At 40.1% G+C, this 19115-nt stretch overlaps 1 protein-coding gene across 5 annotated transcripts in view; it reads left to right on the forward strand.

The window, feature by feature from the left end:
- Nucleotides 1-579: 579 nt before the first annotated feature.
- LOC106905226 (mitogen-activated protein kinase kinase kinase kinase 4) overlaps nt 580-19115 on the forward strand; it is a 35184-nt gene continuing 16648 nt past the window's right edge. For 2 of the 5 annotated variants that reach the window (XM_088013833.1, XM_088013839.1), the window contains exons 1-9: nt 585-873; nt 1208-1273; nt 14556-14612; nt 17774-17899; nt 17976-18086; nt 18362-18452; nt 18529-18659; nt 18750-18804; nt 18885-18963. In XM_088013833.1, the coding sequence (XP_087869959.1) occupies nt 817-873; nt 1208-1273; nt 14556-14612; nt 17774-17899; nt 17976-18086; nt 18362-18452; nt 18529-18659; nt 18750-18804; nt 18885-18963 (773 nt within the window). In that variant the 5' untranslated portion in view covers nt 585-816. Of the gene's footprint in view, nt 874-1207; nt 1274-14555; nt 14613-17773; nt 17900-17975; nt 18087-18361; nt 18453-18528; nt 18660-18749; nt 18805-18884; nt 18964-19115 lie in introns of all 5 variants that reach the window. The other 3 variants (XM_014969923.2, XM_014969973.2, XM_088013831.1) reach the window with 3 other exon arrangements.

Consider the following 19115-nt stretch of genomic DNA (forward strand, 5'->3'; position numbering starts at 1 on the left):
GTAAAATACCAATCTGATTAAAGTAATAAATTGTTTTGAAGAGGCAGGAAACTGAAAATAAATTGCTCAAAATTATTGGATATAAGCAACTTGCAAACTCCAAAATACATAAATAAACAAATACATTTGAAAAAAATGAAAGAAAGTCAAAACATCCAAAATGTACAAACTTTTGTTTTTCAAAGATTTATATTTTGTTTCTTTATGTGGTGACTAGCTCTTTGATATACTTTCTACTTACTTTATTCAATAGACCATTTTTCCGATCTTATAGTGACTTGATTTTTCTCAAATTTCTCAAATATACACAAAGATCCTCTTCTAAACAATACATGAACTGAATTGTAACTGCTTGAAATAAGCAACAAATAACAGGCATAAATGATCATTGGAGGTATTTGTACATACGTAACCTGTTTATTTTCTATTTTGATTGCAGTAAAAGCAACAAAATACCAAGATATCTATATGCTTATCTATACAGTTTCCATACATATATAAATGTTGTCTTTCATGAACATTATTTTGGGGAGGACAGATTAGATGCTTTTATTTTGAAGCGGCCCAGCGGAAGTCAGACAATGACTGCTAGCTTGACCACAGCAGCGAGGCAGCAGCAGCAGCAGCACACAGTGAGCCCGCTGCCACCTCAACATGGAGTAGCTGGAGCCGAGCGCCTACTGCCGAAGAGCGGATTCCTTTGACGGGAAGACCCGGCGCCATATATTTAATTTATCTGCCTAGAAAACCCCCCGCAAATGATACAGCGGCCATATTTAGTAGAGTCACAGGGAAGCCCGGCTTTTATTTGAAAAGATGGCGAACGACTCTCCAGCTAAAAGTCTGGTAGACATAGACTTGGCTTCATTGCGGGTGAGTGCTGGGGACCCGAGACGATGCTTTCCCTGCTCTTTTTTTTGCCTCTTCTTTATTTCACATTTCTCTGTAAAGCGTCCTCTGTTTAAAGCGCATTACATGGGCAGGTTTCAGGCTGGGTTTCGGCGTTTCTTTGTGCTAAAGATGCTTTAAAAACGAGCGCTGAGGCTCATCGAGGTGTTGCCAGTGTCTGATTTTCCTTTGTTCGAGATGCGTTTGGCATGTTGGGGAGACCAGGGCGCAACAGCTGGCGGACACCGGACAATGTTATCAGTTTTAAGATGAAACAACACTTGTTATTGAACCACCCTGTCCTTTTTCTCTACTGCAGGATCCGGCTGGGATATTTGAGCTGGTGGAGGTAGTTGGAAATGGCACCTATGGACAAGTATACAAGGTTGGTTGGAGGCATGGCCTGTCCTGTTTTCATCTAATCTGTTTTTCTGTTTTAAACTCTAAGAACAAAGGAAGGGGCATTAAGGCTGGATGGTTAGGTTGGACCACATGGTGGGAGAACGAGCAGCGCTTCCCCTCTGGTGTTATTGTTAAGAGTTGGCCTGGGAGGTGAGGGTTAATGGCTGAATCAGACCATGTAAACTCTGATGCATCACCCATCTTGCATCAACAAAAGAGTAGATAAGAAACCCTTGCCTTAATGTAGGGAAAACCTCCAAGAGTCATGTCACAAACTAACAGAGCATTAAAAGATTTAAAATCGTGCCAAGATCACGTAGATGCAACATCCTGTGGTGAAACATGATTTATACTTGAACAGTAGATTGATCAGATTATGAAATTTCAACTTTAGAAGTTATATTGGCTCATCATATATGTGTATCTAAAGACTTTGTTTGTAGAACATTTAGATGTTCTGGGAAAAAAAATAATATATATATATATATATATAACACATTTTTCAGTGATCAATGTTGCTGGGACAGAAATTATGAATTCACTTTTTCCCTGCATTTGATTTAACTGTATGCCATATTGTCATGACAACTTCCTCCTACATTATCGCATATTTGATCTTTCCTGATATCAAGCATTTGTCAGTGAGAGTTGTGACACTGCAGCCTACAAAGCTGTTTTTTAAGAACCATGTAATTGTGGATTTTTGTGTGTGTTCCAACTAACAAATGTTCGCAGGTCAACGCACAGCGTTGCAAAGAAAATGGTTTTCCACTTCAGGATTTCAGAAAACACAGAGTTTCTCAGAAAGTGCGCTGAAACAAAACAGCAGATTTTTCTTTATATGTGTTGTGTTGATGACATAAGAGGCACAAGAATCAAGCTGATCAGCTGGGATTGGAAAAACAATATGGCGGAGCAACATTTGACTGATTTTGTTTTTTGTATCCAGATGCTGAAGTTGGATTTGACCAGAATAACCTTTTGTTTTCACTATGTGGTTTTCAATCTAACAAAATGGAGGAATAGAAAGATTAGCCCCGCTTATGTATCAAAGCACATGTTTCTAACCTTTTGGCTGATTTATTTCAAACTCAAAAAGTGCACTGTGGCACCTGCTGTTTGGTGAATCTCTGGGTTTTTACCTTGCAGGTTTAAACCAGAGTTTGACTCAAACCGTCTCCCAGCTGGGATTGTCTTCAGAACTGTTAATTTTTCCAGTTTGAACCCTTCCATCTGATTTGGTTTCTGTACAAATTCACCCCAAAACGGCGCCTCTGCATGTAGTCTTAACTTGTAGCTTCCTGTGTTGTGTTGGCATGGCAATGGTGTGGGTGGAGCTGCAGGTGCATGCAAGGTGGGGTCAGCTGGGTCATTACAAATCTACCTGCATCACCTTTGGCAGCGGCAGCATGTGATTCAGCGGTGCTTGAACGTCATCTCAATGGACAGTTGCTCAAGATCTTTAATGATGAAAATCAGTCTGCATTGGTCAAGAACTGTTTTAATCGTTGCCAAATATTCTTCAAATCCATTCTGTGTTCCCTCATGCGGCTCAAACACGCTGATGCAACGATACAGATTAAAAGTGAAGAATTTTGACAGAGAAATTTGATTTAAAAAAAAAACTCGCAAATAAGGAGAATATGCTATAAGGAATGATAAACAATAGGATCTGTCTTTGGGATGCCTGATTTTCTCTCAATTCAATCATTTAAAAAAAAAGGGAAACAAATTGAAAACATGTCAGTAACTGAAAAACTATATACAAAGTCAGTTTTTTATTTTTATTTTTAAACTAAAGTCTGGTCACCAAAAGCAAGAAAGTTAGACTTTTTCCTGATTTGGTGACTAATTCCGTTTCTCTTGTCCATCTCCACTCGGTGTTGCATTTCCATGCCTTAAACTACCACTGCTTACTGCTGAAAGACATCGCCAAGCAGGAATGGAGGCAGACGGATTCATCTTTCTGTGCATGTTTGGTTTTTTTTTCTTCTTCTTCTTGCAGCTGGATCACTAAATGGCATTACCCAGCAGATATGTCCAGTTCAAAGCGTGGTATTGCGGGTTAATGCCGTTTTGTGCAAGCTTTCAGCAGTGCTCCAGTGACCTGCATTCAGTCGCTCCAGCATAATAAACTCCCAGTCTCTCCCCTCCTTGAAATTGTGCTCATGTGACTACTTGGAAGTCAACTCTTTCAGTGTGGATCCTTCCATGTTATCTTCTCACCACATGCTTTTAAACTCAACATATCATGGGGAAGGGAATTAGAGCCTCTCTCTCTCTCTCTTTTTTTTTTGACCATTTAATCTCTTTCTACATTCAGCGTTCAACGCTAATTCTATTTGCGAACGCCGCCATGTGAGAATGGAGCTCACAGTTGTCAGATTAGCTCGCAGTTGACACAAAAGATGTAGTAGTTGCAGGCAGCCTGCACGAGATAAGCCCAAACCGTCTCCAGTGAAGTCGCTGCCAAGTGCTGGGGCTCTGCCGCAGCGGCTTCCTGTCGATCGGCTGTCGATTAGCGAACTGGCCGGAGGGATGTGGCGTTCGCGACTGAGAGAGGAGCAGCTGTCCGGCTCCAGACAGGAACCCACAAAGCTCGGCTTGTCTCCGCGGGCCGTTTGGGTCTCTCGCTCCGTCAGTCGCTGGGGTCTGTAGAAAGGAGGCGTTTGTCTGCAGCGTTTCAAAGTCCAACCGACTGAATAATCACAACAGACTCCTTTCTAACTGAAAACTGGGAGGAGTTTTGTCCTCCATCTGAGGCCTTTTCTGCTTTGTCCACTGCTTGGTCACACTTTGCAAGCCACCTTTTTTACCCCGGATTTGTTTTCTTTTTTTTTTTTGTCACAATGTGTTTGAGCTTATTCTTTCTGGGACTTGTTCTGAATTCGTCAGGCATTTATCATAGTAATGTTCTTGTAATAATTTTGATTCATTGTCGTGACAAACTCCCATTAATGATGTCCAAGATCCTCAAAAGTATCAGTATTGCCAGGATTGTTACTTCAATGAAAGCAACAATAAATTTGAAAATATAACTATAACAGCTGCCACACTTGTGGCTACCTACTTTAGTCCTTCAGAATAAAATCACTTTAATAGAACCTGACGGACAACCTGAAGTAGGCTAGATCTCCAATAGCAACACATACTACTTTAGTCTAAAGAAATTTAAGATCAGTTTGGTTATAAGGTCATACCTAAAGGGCAGCACACATCTGCAGCGTTGCTCGACCCCCGTTTTAATTTTGTCTTGATGGCCGACGCTTAAAGCGATCCTTTTCAAACATGTACTATTCAAGAAGATGAAAGCTACTGAATAAAACATGAATGCCACTCCAACCCTACTCCCATAGCTGCTACTCTTCTGCACTGCTTCCGTAGTTCTTCTTCTTCTGTTGTTGTTTTTATGGCACCGATTGCAGCGGAAGAGAAATAATTTAAAGTGGTGGTGAGAAATCTGGTTTAGGTGGAAATATAAAGAAGGAATACAAAGCTCCTGTTTTGAAGATGTGGAAAAGACTTGCATAGTAAAAATTAGTAAGTAGTTTATGTTCCATATGGAAGACTGACATCTGCTGACATAAATTGATAAATGTATTTAAAAAAATTCACTGATCTGACGTGGGTCAAGATCCAGATATTGACAAGATTTCATAGCCACTTTAAATTCTAAAATGTGCAACTATTTTAGAATAAAGTGCACAACCTCTGTTTTCATATTTCTGCAAAACTGGGTATAAACAAGAACACAGAAATCTGTGAAGACATCATGACTTTACACTGTGAAAACGAAGGGAGAAGCTGATTTCCTGGTCTTGAAATGCCATGTAAATGTTTTCGTGGCCACGCTGTGCTCCTGTCTCTCTAAACCTGCTCGGTCTGTCAGGATAACGGCCATCGCCCCTGGAGAGGTGCCAGATTACAGTCAGCTTCTGAAAACACAGCAAAGCAGTTTTTCCCCCCTCTGTTTTTTTTTGACAGACAGGCTTAATGAAAATTGCTTTAGGGTGAAAAAGCGCACTTTAAATCACATATGTTGGTTTGGACAGTTAGCTGATTGGTATGTAAGCCGACGGAGATTAATTTGAATTCAGGTTTTGCATTAATAAGCTTACAAACTAATATTTAAGGTGTTTTCTAATCGGACTGCGATCTGCTCTCTTGGTTTCACAAGATTTTCTGATGTCATCCTGATTATACATCTGTCGACACTTCTATCATGTGTAAACTATCCAGTTGTCTGGAAGTTACATTTCATACTCTCTTCCATTAGTCACCGTATTTCCAAATATTTGACCTCGGTGTTTTTACATGCTCGTGTGTTAGACAAAGAGCTTCTTACTAAGCTCTCCCTGCTTATCAGTGGCACTGACCGACAGAGTGTACCAAGTCTGGGGCCCCTCTTTAGTTATCATGACTCGAAAGAAGGAAAAAATGACCCAAGATAAGCCCAAGAGCGAAACATGAATCCTTGAATTGCAAATGGCATGCAGAGAAGATTCTCCCTGCCGTACTGAATCACCATATATAGTCGCGCCCATGCCGACCTGTGTGGGGTGTGCCAACTCCTGTGCCCTGTTATTTTCACACTCCTCCCGCGTTTAGAAAATTAACATCAGAATGCCCAGTTTCAGAAGAATAGAAACAAACATCGTTTCCTGCAGATCTCTGGTTAAATCTGGAGAAGCTTGTTCTGAATCTCCGCAGCTTTGTAGCTTGTGTGGTCCATCTTTTCCCTTTGTTTACTCTGCCAGTCGGAGTGGCAGCCTCGCCCCTGCCCTCAGAATCAGACGGTCGTCCTCGGGGGGCAGGGCAAGCTCTGCCTGATGGGCACAAAGGCTCTGAGCTGCTGCTGAACCTATCCTTCAATCTGTTTAAAGGCCCACCAACTACATGGGCTGTGTGATACTTGTTTTGTACCACAGGGCAGTGTTTGGAGCAAATTTTGTATTTATTTCCAATTTGAGCAAGCTTGCAATGTAGTTTGCATAATAAGCATGGGAAAAAATGTTGCTTCCTGTCCTTTTGTGTCAATGTTGGTTCATCCATCTGTCCACATGTCCTTCTGATTGATTATCCATCTTCTGCTCATCTAGCCATCCTCTATCAGACTATCTGGGTGTCAATAGTTTGACTTGTGTTGGTTATGAAAGTCCATCCAGTTGTCAGTCTTTGTCGTCCCTCCATCCTTCTGGACATCCATCAGATTCTCCAGAAGGATATCAATCAGTCTGTTCCTCTATCCATCGTCTCTGTCCTTCCAGTTGTTTATAATCAGTCCATCTATCTGTCCTACCCCATTCAGCGTTCATTTCTCTGTTCTATTTTAATAGTTCAAACACCAAATTGATCATATCATGCACAGAGTAAACTTTCTTGCCAGAAGCTAACAATCAGTCTTCCTTACAGGGTTACAGCCAATCCACACCAAGGAAAATGAATGGTTCTCCTCAATTGGCTGCTTTTAAAACCTCAGCCAATATCTACATAAAAATCTGCGACTAGGTGAATTTTCCACGAATAATTTGGAGTTAAATTCAGAAGAAAAATCTGCAAATAAGTGGGGTTTCAGAGTTTGATTGTACAGTTAGGGTATATTTTGAAAAAAATTAATTGTATCCATTGCGATTATCCAACATTTTCTTCAATCTTTCTTGTCTACTGTCAACTTCAGCCTCTTGGTCTCTAAAATCAACATCAAATTGGAGCATTAAAGACAAAACCAGATCAGGTGAAAGGCCAATAATAGTCTATAACTGGCAAGCAGAAAGTAACCTACCAAATATGGTGCCTAAGCAGTCTACTGTGATTACACTCTTGCACACACTGAAACTGCAATTTCAGTGTAGAGCAAACATGTTTGGGCTTTCTAATGCCTGAAGCATCCAGTGCAGATGCGTTAGTGCTGGGGGGGTGGTAGATGTCACCAGACTGGAGGTTAATCCTCATCGACCCCTCTGCAGCTGCATGCAGGATTTCCTCTCACAGCCCTGAAAAGTCATGCTTTCTTCAGCAGTTTGCAGAAGTGTCCGTAAGATGCAAGAACTTTGTCAGTAGAGAAGTATTGATCCATCTGCTGTCAATAAGCGGTCAAGTTCAGGTAATGTTACATTCTAACTAGGATTCAATAGGATACAAGAGAAGATTTTCTGTATTTTACAATGCAAAGACAAATTACATGTTGAATTGATCTTTATTACTCACTAATGGGTTTGGTATTGTGACCGTTGTGTTGCAAAGCGGTGGTCCAGAGGCCTTTGCTGAACCCAGCAGCTCGTCTTGCCTGCTTGCCTAATTAATTTTTGCTGAATAGAGCTCAGTTGTAAAGATCCTGGCTGCTGATTGGCTGCGGAGGCTTTAGGTCAGAATACGGGGGTGTTGGCTGGCTTGGTTCGCTGCAACCAGGCCTGGTGTCTTGTGTTAGAACTACTTTACTCTTTCTGCTGTCCACATTCCTCATTATTGCAGGATTGTATCTGATCTCATTCTTTTTCTTCTTGTGACATGTGAACATGTGAAACATTGTGAGAAACTCCTCTTGTTTGCACCCTGCACACTGTGCATCCCTTTTGTCCTCGTCGCCCCCACAGTGACCCTTCTCCCTAATTGGTGTCACAAGACGTAGCGTGTCACCTGACGGGTCACTCTGCCCGAACAGAGCTCTCTGTGTTTGTCTGTGTGTACATGCTACTGTCCCATTGAGACGCCTCATTACCAAAGTGAACTTGCGAGGTGGTGGGAGAGGAGATGCTCCTCTTCTGGCCAGAGAGGAAACTCTTCTGTCAGCAAAGTTGGATGTTGCAAGAGGAGTAAAACTTTTGTAAAATGTCAATGTTTCTGCTCAGACTTTGAAATAAGTCTAATGACAAAATCAAAATAATAGAAGAAACATTTCTTAATATTACCAGAAAAAAAGTGTCAATATTTGGGGAATGATGTCATTTTTGAGAACTCGAATGCTTAAAAAAAAAAAAAAAAACAACAAAAAACTTAATTCAAGCTTTTTTTCCCCCCCTCCTTTTTTCTCATCATTTTAAGACATTCTTCTGGTAATATTGTGTCTTTATTCTGCTTATGTTATTGCTGTATTCTCCTAATTAGACAAATTCTTGTAGCCTGGCCCCCCGTCACACAACTCACAGGAAGGATGATTGAAATAAGCCATTTTTTGAAAATATTTTTGTTTTCATTTGTAATTTTTTTTTTTCAGAAAAGAGAGAAAAAAATCAGATCTGATATGCAAAAATAAAATGTTTATTTTTAAGCTGTATCGCCCAGCCCTTATATGTAGCCTGATTTAAGCCTTAAGCCTTAAAAATGTTAATCAGAATAAAAATTACCAAGCTTATTTTAATTTGTTATGTAATAATTGCTTATTACCACTGGCTTTAACCTGTAAATAACCAAGATCACATATTTGACATCTACTTTTTTTCAGCTGTTTTTCATTGTTTTTTTGTTTTTTGTTTTGCTGGCACCCTGATTGTTGCTAATTTGCTGTATATTCAAGATGCTGAAGGACGACACCATGAATCTTCTCGGCAGCAAGCTGCTGCAATGCAATCAACCGATCAGTCAGATCAATCGGATCAATCGGCCTCTTGTTCTGGTTCTTTCCCAGCCCTCCATATGTCTGTTTGCTCATTACATCCAACTGTTCTGCTGGTCTCACGGCGCTGTCATCCTTCCCCTCTGTGCCTCCTTCCCCTCTGTGCCTCCTTATCGCTGGCTCTGTGTCTTCAGGGAGGCAGTCTGTGAGAACTGGGTCAGTGTGATGTATGAGGCAGCGGAGAGAGAGTGAAAGAAAAAAAAAAAACCCAGTCAGATCCAGCGACAAGCACGGACCTGTGCGTTTCTACCTGCTGTGACCTGATCATTTCTCTCCTCCGGATTTATTTGATGCATGTTGGAAAAGCTGTAGGCAGAGGTGCGAGTGTGGGTGAACGGTCTGAAAATAGATACGTCAAACTTCCCAAAGGCAGATGGATGCTGCGAGTTGAATCCCACCTACTTGCTCTTAAAGTTCAAAATGTCACCTCAGATGTTCATGCAAACCCCTTTTAGCAGTAACCTTCTGGAGAATTCAAATTAAATTAAAAAATAAAGGAAAATTAAATATTTGAAGTATCTTTGAAGAGGCGTTGTGAATGGTGATGCTGTGGACAAGAGGATTCTCCAGTAGCAGTTAGTCTTGCAACGAATATGAAAAAGCCTCTGACTGAAGACTGTTATGATGGTTTCATGCAAACGACTCAATTTCTGAGCAGCAGAGAGCATATTCCACAGTAACATGTCCTGGACGACGGCATTAATTGTTGGCTAACACTGCTAATCAACCTCATTTGCTTTTGCTGCTCCATATTAAATCTCTGGTAGTATTGCTAGAGAGACATGAGAGTGGGGAATATGATCCTTTCCCATTAGGATCGATGGCTTGAACTTCCTCCTCACTCCCTCTCTCATCCGACAGTTCAGTCCTCAAACAACAGCAAATGTTTGAACAAACAATGTTTTCCACCTGCTCGAAGATCATTTAGCTAAAAATTTGAAGTCTTGAAGCGGGACCGAGAAAACTGATAAGCATGAAACATTCTGCATGGTTAAAACAAACTGGCTGTTTCCCAGCACCGATTTTCAAGGATTATATTTTATGCGTCTACCTTACAAATTTGCCATTAGTTCTCTCATGGTGAAACAATCCAGACACTTCGTCTGTTTTCTTCTAAAATAACTTGAAAGTTCATATTCTCCAAGACATTCATGTCAGCAGCTTTATTTTAGAGCAGCCTTCTTATCGCCGTCCTAGTGCTGAGTGAGATTTCTCCCCAAATTTAATGACTGGGCTCTCATAGAAGAGGGTAAATTCAATTTTTTTTCTGTCTTTTTAGGCTAATATCTTTGGCTCTTAAGACTCTAAGCCATTCAGTGGTCTAATGCTGAGCTGGAGAGAGGCCAGCAGCACATCTGGCCATGGTTAAGAGGAGTTATGATTGAGGGAGTAGAGATGGAGGCCAGGGAGGGCTGAGTGATAACTTAGTGCCTCAGATAACCCTCTCCACAGCCACGCCTTGCTTTCTGCTTCAAGAGGCCCTTCAGTGCCTAATAGCAGGGCTCTGACGAATCTCTGTGATTCTGAAAGCTAATACAGCATCGTGAAATAGCATTAGCCCCCTTTCAGATTTCTTGTTTACCTTTTTTGTGCAAATATTAATAGAAAAAATACCCTGAATGCGTAAGGTATTAGCTTATTACTGCGACACTTCTGAAATCATAAAATGTTGCTTGATTGATTTCGCCATAATTTTTAGAAGAGTTAAATTTTAATTGACACACCCAAGACTGAGTAATCAAAATGTTGCATCATCAAAAATATATTGTAAATAGGTCTTGTCTGATAACCTGAAGTAGGTTAAATCGCACGCCAAGCTAGGACTGAAATGATTAATCGTGATTAATCAATTACTGACATAATCGTCAACTAATTTAGTAATTGATTAATCATTAGCTGGAGTGTACAGACTTGAAAACGTACATTCTCTGAGAAAACGCCAACATTTTCAGAGCAATACTTGAGCCAAAGCTAAAAAAAAACAAAAAACCAAACATACCTTTTGCATTTAAGACAAAACTTAAGCTCTAGCTTCACCCAATTCGGATCTACTAATGGAATGCTTCTTATTGCATTTTAGACATAAATATTTATTGTTCATATGTAAAAATAAAAATATGTTTTCATTTGCTTTTTTTAATATAGCTCTAATATTTTATAAAAAAAGAAAGTGGTTCAGTAAAAAATCTGGAGACGTTTCCTTTTTTTAAATCGATTAATCATCACAACAACCGATTAAAAGTAAAAAAATAAATAAATAAAAAATCCATAAGGCAATTTCTTAGACTTCAGGACTCCATTGAGCCATTAACCACAACTAGTGAAAACATGTGACAGTGGTGAACCTCCCCAGGGTCTGGACGATTTGTTTCTTCAGTATATTCCCACAGCAACACTGAGAAGCTGGCCACTGCGTCTTATCATTTGTGTACTCCCACTCCCAAATAAGTTTTCCTCGCAGAGATTCCTCCTTGATTTCACAACACAACATGCTTTAATTTTTGATCGACTTATCATTTAAGCCTGTCGAAGTTCCCATGTCCCGTCTTTGATGGCAGACGGTGGTAAAGTACAGCGTGAAATACAGTTTTTAGTGCTAATTTTGCCATGTTCGGACTACAACCAGACCGATACTCATGCAGAGGCTCTTACTTAAAACTAAAACATGTAATTAACTTTAGTTACTCAATCGTTTGGATTTGGGTTGCAGCAGAGGGGATGACACTGATGTTAATCAGCAGTGACATGAAATTAGTCGGCTTTGTTGACCAACACTATTGAAGCAGGTTTCTGCTGCATGACTCACAGCTTCAAGATTATGTCACTCACACCAATCAGAGCAGAGCATTATGATTGCAAGTTTTTTATTAAAGGAAACTTTATTTTTCTTATTTTTCTTTTTGTGTTAATGGACATAGCTGTACTCTTTCTTTCAGTAAAACAATGCTAAGCTATTATTGACATGTTAACAAGACGTTAACAACCTGTTAACGTATATTAATATGTCGGCATGTTAACATAACATATTGACAAGTTTGCTCTCTGTTTTGATGGGACCTGTTGATATTTTGATGTCTACCACTCTCACTTTGAGCTTCATTATACTGGGAGAAATTTCACTTAAAATAGTTTGGAGCCAAGAGTCATTTGATGCAGAAAATACTATGCATGAACTTCAAAAAAAAAAAAAAAAAGTCCAAACCTTCCACAAAAAAAATAGCCTGAGTTTAAAAAAATTAGTTGCACAAACAAAACAAACTGGACAAAGAATGAAACAACATAATTCAAGTAAAATTTGTTTAGGGACTCGACCAGAATCTATAAACCGTATCTGTGTAATCTGATCAGACTACTTCTACAGGTTATTTAGGTTTTATGATTAGCTTACTGATGCTGTATTTAAACTGATTATCCACCAAGGCAACTACAATTTATTCTAGCTGATTTACTGTTGATTTCTTGTGCACTATGGCTCTAACTTCAAAGATGGTTTAATCTATTACAGGGACAATAAATAAATGTGGGATGAAAAGGACATTTTTTTGTTTTTTTTTCTAACATTGAGCACGACTGTAAAGTGGACTATTTCGTCATTCGTTGCACTAATGAAGTGTAGCCCCCCCCAGTTGCTTTGTGGCATCAGAGCAATAACCTTGAGGATCGGATAGCCGTCCCAGACGCTAGAAAACATTTGGAAACATTATGTGACCATAAATACTTCAGTTTCACGGAGGCGGGATTGTTGGGAGGGAGAGAGGCAGACGAACATCCTGACATCCATTCCAAGGCACAGATTTTAGCTATTAGACTTTTTTTTTTTTTTTGCTAAACTGTCACAGCTTTGCGTAGTAAAATATTTGAAATTTTACTAGTTTAATAAAATGATCATTATTAAAACCATTTTTAATGTTTTTACATGGCGTACGATGGTCCTAGACTAAACATCAGAGGTTGCAATCAAATGTATCGGATCAGATTTGGCCTTCAGCAGTCACCATGTGTTGAAATCAAATTAAGATTTTCTCATCCTGCAGATGCCAGATGTCAACCATAACCCTTGCATGATTGGCTGATTGGTCATTAAATACTCTTACTAGATTTGGTCATTTGTTGAATATGTATTGAATGCACATATAATGTCTGCTTTAATTGATAAAACCTTTGACAACGGTTCATTATTCATGGCAAAACGATAAATCTGGTGGTTTATTCAATATTCATTCATTCATTCATTGAATGATGTAGGAAAGCTAAAGTTCTTTACAAAGATGTTTTCAAAAATACAGTATTGGGATTACAATGATTTCAAAGTATTGCTTGTGTTTGACTTTTTGATCAGCTCTCCCACGTGATTTTTTTTTTCCTTTTTATCTTTGTGTTGATAGACCTCCTTTTTATTTATTTATTTATTTTTTGTATTTCTACCTAAACAGACAACATTAATACATATTGAATTATTGCTCAATGGTTAAATTATTATTGGAAAATATTTTATACATAAAAGCAGATTCTTTCAAACTAAATCACAACTCTCAAAACAATCCGTTTGATTTTAGAAGTTGCTGAACGTTTTGAATTTGAAGAGCATTTTTAATTTTTATTCATCTGAAATACACATTACTTTTGTTTGTTTCTCACAACAACGGCGCTGCCGGGGCTGGTTGCTCACTCCAGTATGTGTCTGGAGTGTCCGACAGTGATGCGGTATCACTCCAGTGTCGTCTCTAAGATGAGGGGAATACCGATGTGACCAGAAATGTCCCGTGTTTTATCTCCTCCCAGGGTTCGGTGAAGGAGGGGGCTGATGTAAAGAGGCCTCTATTTCTGTCCTTTGTTTATGTAAGGAGTGGCAGCAGGGTGCTGGGAGAACAGAGAAGTCTGGGAATGTTGGACTCATACGCTCATATCTAGGGCACTGTTGGGCTTTAGCTGTGGAGATTTGATATCAATAGGGATCGCCATATGAAACAACTGATTGCAGCACTTAAATAAGTAGACACCTATAGTCTGCGTCTTATTTTTTGGTGGAACAGCAGAAAATGTTTCTGCTAACTGTATTATCATTTTTTTTTGTAATTCTTTGAAAATGTTTGACCAAAGCTCATCTCCTTTAAATTCTTTCCAACATGTTTTGTCATAAATATACAACTCGGTGGTATAAAGACAAGTGAAGATGCGTATTTTTTTTTTTATTGTAAGTTCTCTTGATGCCTAGCTGAAGTGGGGGTATCAACAGATTAGCAGCAATTTATTTCTAAACAGTTTTTTAATGTGCAAAGCTTTGCAGAATTAGGGGAAAATTTTTAATTGCAATTTTTGTGTATTGGAATAATGCATTTTTAAAGTAAACTAACTTTTTCTTTTTCTCATAAATTTGCAACTTTTAAACATCAGAGAATATCTGGGATTTTACTTGTGAAAATTTGTGCAAAAATGTAGATGTTTTTTTGGGTGGGAGGAGAAATGTACTCATCCTTGGCCAGTTTATTTTAATTTTTTTTTTACTTCAATATCTACAATGGCTCTAATACCTCATCTTCATCCAGGGACTCAGAGTGAAAGATGAACAATGAAGCTGTTTTTACGAAACTAAGTGTTCAGTTTATTCGACAGAAATCTCACATTTTTACTTTTGTTTTTTTACTCTCCTCAGGGACGACATGTCAAGACTGGACAGCTGGCTGCCATCAAAGTCATGGACGTCACAGAGGTAAGGCTCAACAGGACCCATTGAATCCCCCTCATTTCAGTCCCACAGCCTCAATGATCCCTGCTGTGATCAGCACTACTCTGTCAAAAGTTATGATCCGACTTCACAAGGCCCTGACTTTCCACCTGCCACGCCTTGCTTGAGTCGGCAGAGCGATGAATCAGAAATCTGCTCGACTGATAATCGCATCCGGTTAAGGAAAATGTTACCCAACCTCCACCTGGACTTTCTGACTACACTGTAGGAGTGCCTTTCATGGTGTGTTGTAACCTAAGGCCAACAATGCTTCTTTTAAAATGAAGCTCACCTGTCACGTAAAGCGGAAGGCATGGTTCTGGCATCTCTTGACACCAGCTGATACCAGTTGTGTAGGTTCAGAACAAGTGTGAACAGGTGAGTGTTCCCAGACGGTGATCGCAAAAATGACACGCATTGATTACTTTTCTGTTCCGTGAATAATTTATTGACTGATCATGTTCTGGCACGATGAAACTACCGTGTGGAGCTCACATGGTGTTTTTATAAACTATAATCCTTATTTACAACTTTGTCTTTCTAAATATTACACTATATACACGTGATATACGTTTAGAAATGTGGAGTTTTAAAGATTTAAAACTGTTGATGTGTTTTTAGTTGGTCCATCTTCAAGTCTGGGGTCAAGATGACCCAATTTCTCATCGCTGCTCCACATTCTTAAATCCAGCCATTTCGCCCAAGAGGTAAAATCAGATGACTGAAAAATAGTGAAAAAACACTCTCTTGAAAAGTAATGAGACACAATATGAAGTAGTTTGTACTTTATTGTTATAAAATTTCTAACTGGCATTGTTGTCTGTTTTAGCCATTTGATCCTAATTATATGTTTCGGAGGGTAATTTTGTCTTCGTCAGACTTTATCATCCTTTTTTTTTTGTTTCGGTTGTTTTGTGTTCATTTTCAGTTCATTGTAGTATTTATGGCTAGGGCCTAGTTGAAACCCAAAATTAGAATAGAGAATAACGGCAATAAAAAGGAACATATTATGCAATATGTGTTTTTTTTAGTGAGCCGAAACAAAAGGTGGACGATTGATTTGTTTTGAAGCTCTTTCTTTTGCCTACATCTCCCAGAATGCTGTGGAGTTCAGTGACTATTCTATACATGGAAAACCCTATCAGACATATTATCTGTTGATATTGATCATGTGTCTATAGTGATTATGTATTGTTATTGACTTGTCCAGCCCTAGGCTGAAATGATGCCAGTTCTTGGTTGGTGCTCCTTTTACATGAGTTATTGCATCGGTGCAGCTTGGCGTGGAGGTGATTGCATGCTAATTAATTAACTGTGAGTTTGTCCAAGAAAGATGGTTTTAATTCTAATGCTGACAAGAAAGAACAAATCACTTTGACTGCTCAAAAGGCAGTGAAGTTACTGGATTTTTTTTTTTGATGCTTTTATTTCGCTTCAGTTGTCTGAGCTGTTACCAGATTAATGCCATCTTCAGAGAGCGTCGCTCTATTGTTCCTCGTCGTTCGACCACAGCCTCTCCGCCTGCGTTTTCCTCCTGCAGACACATCGCCGTGCGAGTTTCTTTCTTCCCCCTCGCCATGTGACTTGTGGCAGCGGGGCTTTCGCAGCCGGGGGTGTGATAATTCAACAGCTGCGCGGCAGCACAGAGGGAAGGGATGGGGAGGGGAGAGGGGGGGGGGGGGGGAGCGGCGAGGGTCTCGCTCGGCAGAAACGCTTACGTCAACTCAAACGAGTCATGCAGCAGCAGTATGGCCGCCTGCATAGATGCTCATCTGCCATTTTGCTGCAGCTGACAAAGACTTGCGGGAAGAAGTCGTGTCTGCGCGGATCATTGCTTTTATTTTGGTTGTATTCACTTTTCAAATGTAAAAACCATCACCGTTCAGCCCCCCCCCCCAGCCCCTCCACTCTTCGCTTTGTGCTTTTTAAGAGAGGTCATGTACGCATACAGCAAAGCACTCACAGGCTGCTCTCTGCATGTGTTCAATTAGTGTGTCACCATTAATCAGTGTCAAGTTGCTGTTGGGTGAAAGCAACGAGTTTGCACTGTTTTTATGAAGAGTTGGTAGTGGAGGTTATTAGTACGAAAGGTCATTTCCTGCGGAGATTAACTGCAGCATTAATATGGAATTGGCTTCATCGCTGCTAAAAACAACAAACTTCGACGCTGCATTCTTTATATGATACATCACTCTTCTTCTTTGTTCCATTTCCTGCTGATTTATCACTCCCCCCCCCCCGTTCTCGTAATCCTTCACTCATCACGTTTCAGGTAGATTTTCACATCAGTATTCTCAGCTTTCAGCTCCGTCGAGCCTCTGATCAGGATAAAAGTAGCTAAAAAACTGTTGTACATATTTCACAGATGTAACCGTCAATCTGTTTAACTTGCTACGTGAGTCACTCATGCGTCATTAATCCCCAAACAAAGGAATCATTTGCCCGGTGACAAAAACGTCTGCCTTGTTTTCAGAGCAGCGTGGTTTTCCTAGACATAGAAAACCATGAAAAAACTCTCGTCCAGGGAGCCGGTAGTGAAGTTTAACCTTGCTGTTTTCACAGAGCTCAACATTTTGATAAGGATTCCTCGGACTCTGGCCTGGAATTTGATTTGAGTGTTTCCAGGTCTGGTTAAATATGGAAAATGAGGAAGTACTAAGAAAATATTTGTATTTTGAGACGTTATCCTTCACTCCACTGCCTAAGAGTTGTCCTTCCTTTCTTTACTTCCTTTTTTCTTTACTATGTTTCTTGACACAAGGCTATTCCTTTCTTTCCTTTATCCCCTTTATCCTTACTGCGTCCCTACTTCTTTTATCCCCTACTCTAATTCCTATTTTCTAACCTTCCATCCTTTTCTTCCCTCCTTGCTTCTTTCCTTCCTTTCCTCCCTTCCAATCCTTTCCTTCCTGGTGTCTTCCCTTCAGTCTTTCCACTTTCAGTTTTTCCAGGTTTCATATTTAAATTCCTGTCGACTGGAGCACTGTCTGCCGTATTATTGTATATTTTAACATCTAGAAAATCTGATGAATTTTCACCTATTAGATCATTTAAGACCGGCTCCTCTTTAGTGATTAAAATAAGTACGTGTTTTTTTTTCTTTTCTAACCAGGATGTTTCTGTTTGCCTTAATCTTGTACGTACAGGATGAAGAGGAGGAAATTAAACTGGAGATCAATATGCTTAAGAAGTACTCCCACCACAGAAACATAGCCACCTACTACGGTGCTTTCATTAAGAAAAGTCCCCCGGGACATGATGACCAGCTCTGGGTGAGCCCCGCTGCCTTCCTGGATCACAAAGTTCATGTTGTTGTCTGGTGTCCTCTGATGATGTGTGTTTTTGCAGCTGGTGATGGAGTTTTGTGGTGCTGGTTCGATCACAGACCTGGTGAAGAACACAAAGGGAAACCAGCTGAAGGAAGACTGGATTGCCTATATTTCCAGAGAGATTCTTAGAGTAAGCTTCTTCTATGTCATGTGGTTGCAGCATCATATTAAGCAAACTTATTTCTATTTCAAAAATACGTGTTTTGTGCAGTTTTGGCTTAATTACTGCTCTGAATATGTTTTTCTTTCAGCAAATTGCCTTTTTTTTTTTTTTTTGAGTCTGACTACTTGAAGATTATTTCAGTAGTCGATTAATTCGATTAAACGTTTCAGCTCTTTTCTTTTCAGGTTGCCTGTTTATTTATTTTTTCCCCATCACCAATGTAATCTGTCTACCTTCCTCAGGGTTTGGCCCACTTACACGCCCACCATGTGATCCACCGTGACATCAAAGGCCAGAACGTCCTGCTGACTGAGAACGCCGAAGTGAAGCTGGGTGAGTTCGACATCTGCACACTTCAATAACCCTACATAGTCGTGTCCCGCTGGTCTTCACGCCGCTTCTTCTCCAGTGGATTTTGGTGTGAGCGCCCAGCTGGATCGGACAGTTGGGAGGAGAAACACATTCATCGGGACTCCATATTGGATGGCCCCGGAGGTCATCGCTTGCGATGAGAACCCAGATGCCACGTATGATTACCGGGTAAGGGTCGAGCGCTCAGATTGTGTCCTTGTTGATATGTCCCTGCACCCGTCCGGGTTTGCTTAATGGGAATGTTTTGCTGTGTCGCAGAGCGATCTGTGGTCCTGCGGCATCACAGCGATCGAGATGGCGGAGGGCGCGCCGCGTGAGTTTTTGTTCTGCAGCTTTATTTATTTAACCTGTTGATTTCTTTGATTCCTAACGAGTTTACAACTCGCCTCGCAGCGCTTTGCGACATGCACCCCATGCGAGCGCTCTTCCTCATCCCAAGAAACCCTCCTCCGAGGCTCAAATCCAAAAAATGGTGAGTTTCGCGTAAACCTGACGTCTTTAGTTTGTCTTGGTGAATATTTCTGTATCCCTTCCAATCCACTTTCATGCTGACATCTTAAAGTTAGCTTGTTTCAACTCACGGTGAAGCTTTCGTTGCTTTCTCTTTTTATGTGCAGTCAGATT

The sequence above is a fragment of the Poecilia mexicana genome, unplaced genomic scaffold (assembly GCF_051168715.1).
Source record: "Poecilia mexicana isolate PSO_F unplaced genomic scaffold, ASM5116871v1 scaffold_2, whole genome shotgun sequence".
In the NCBI taxonomy this organism is placed as follows: Eukaryota; Metazoa; Chordata; class Actinopteri; order Cyprinodontiformes; family Poeciliidae; genus Poecilia; species Poecilia mexicana.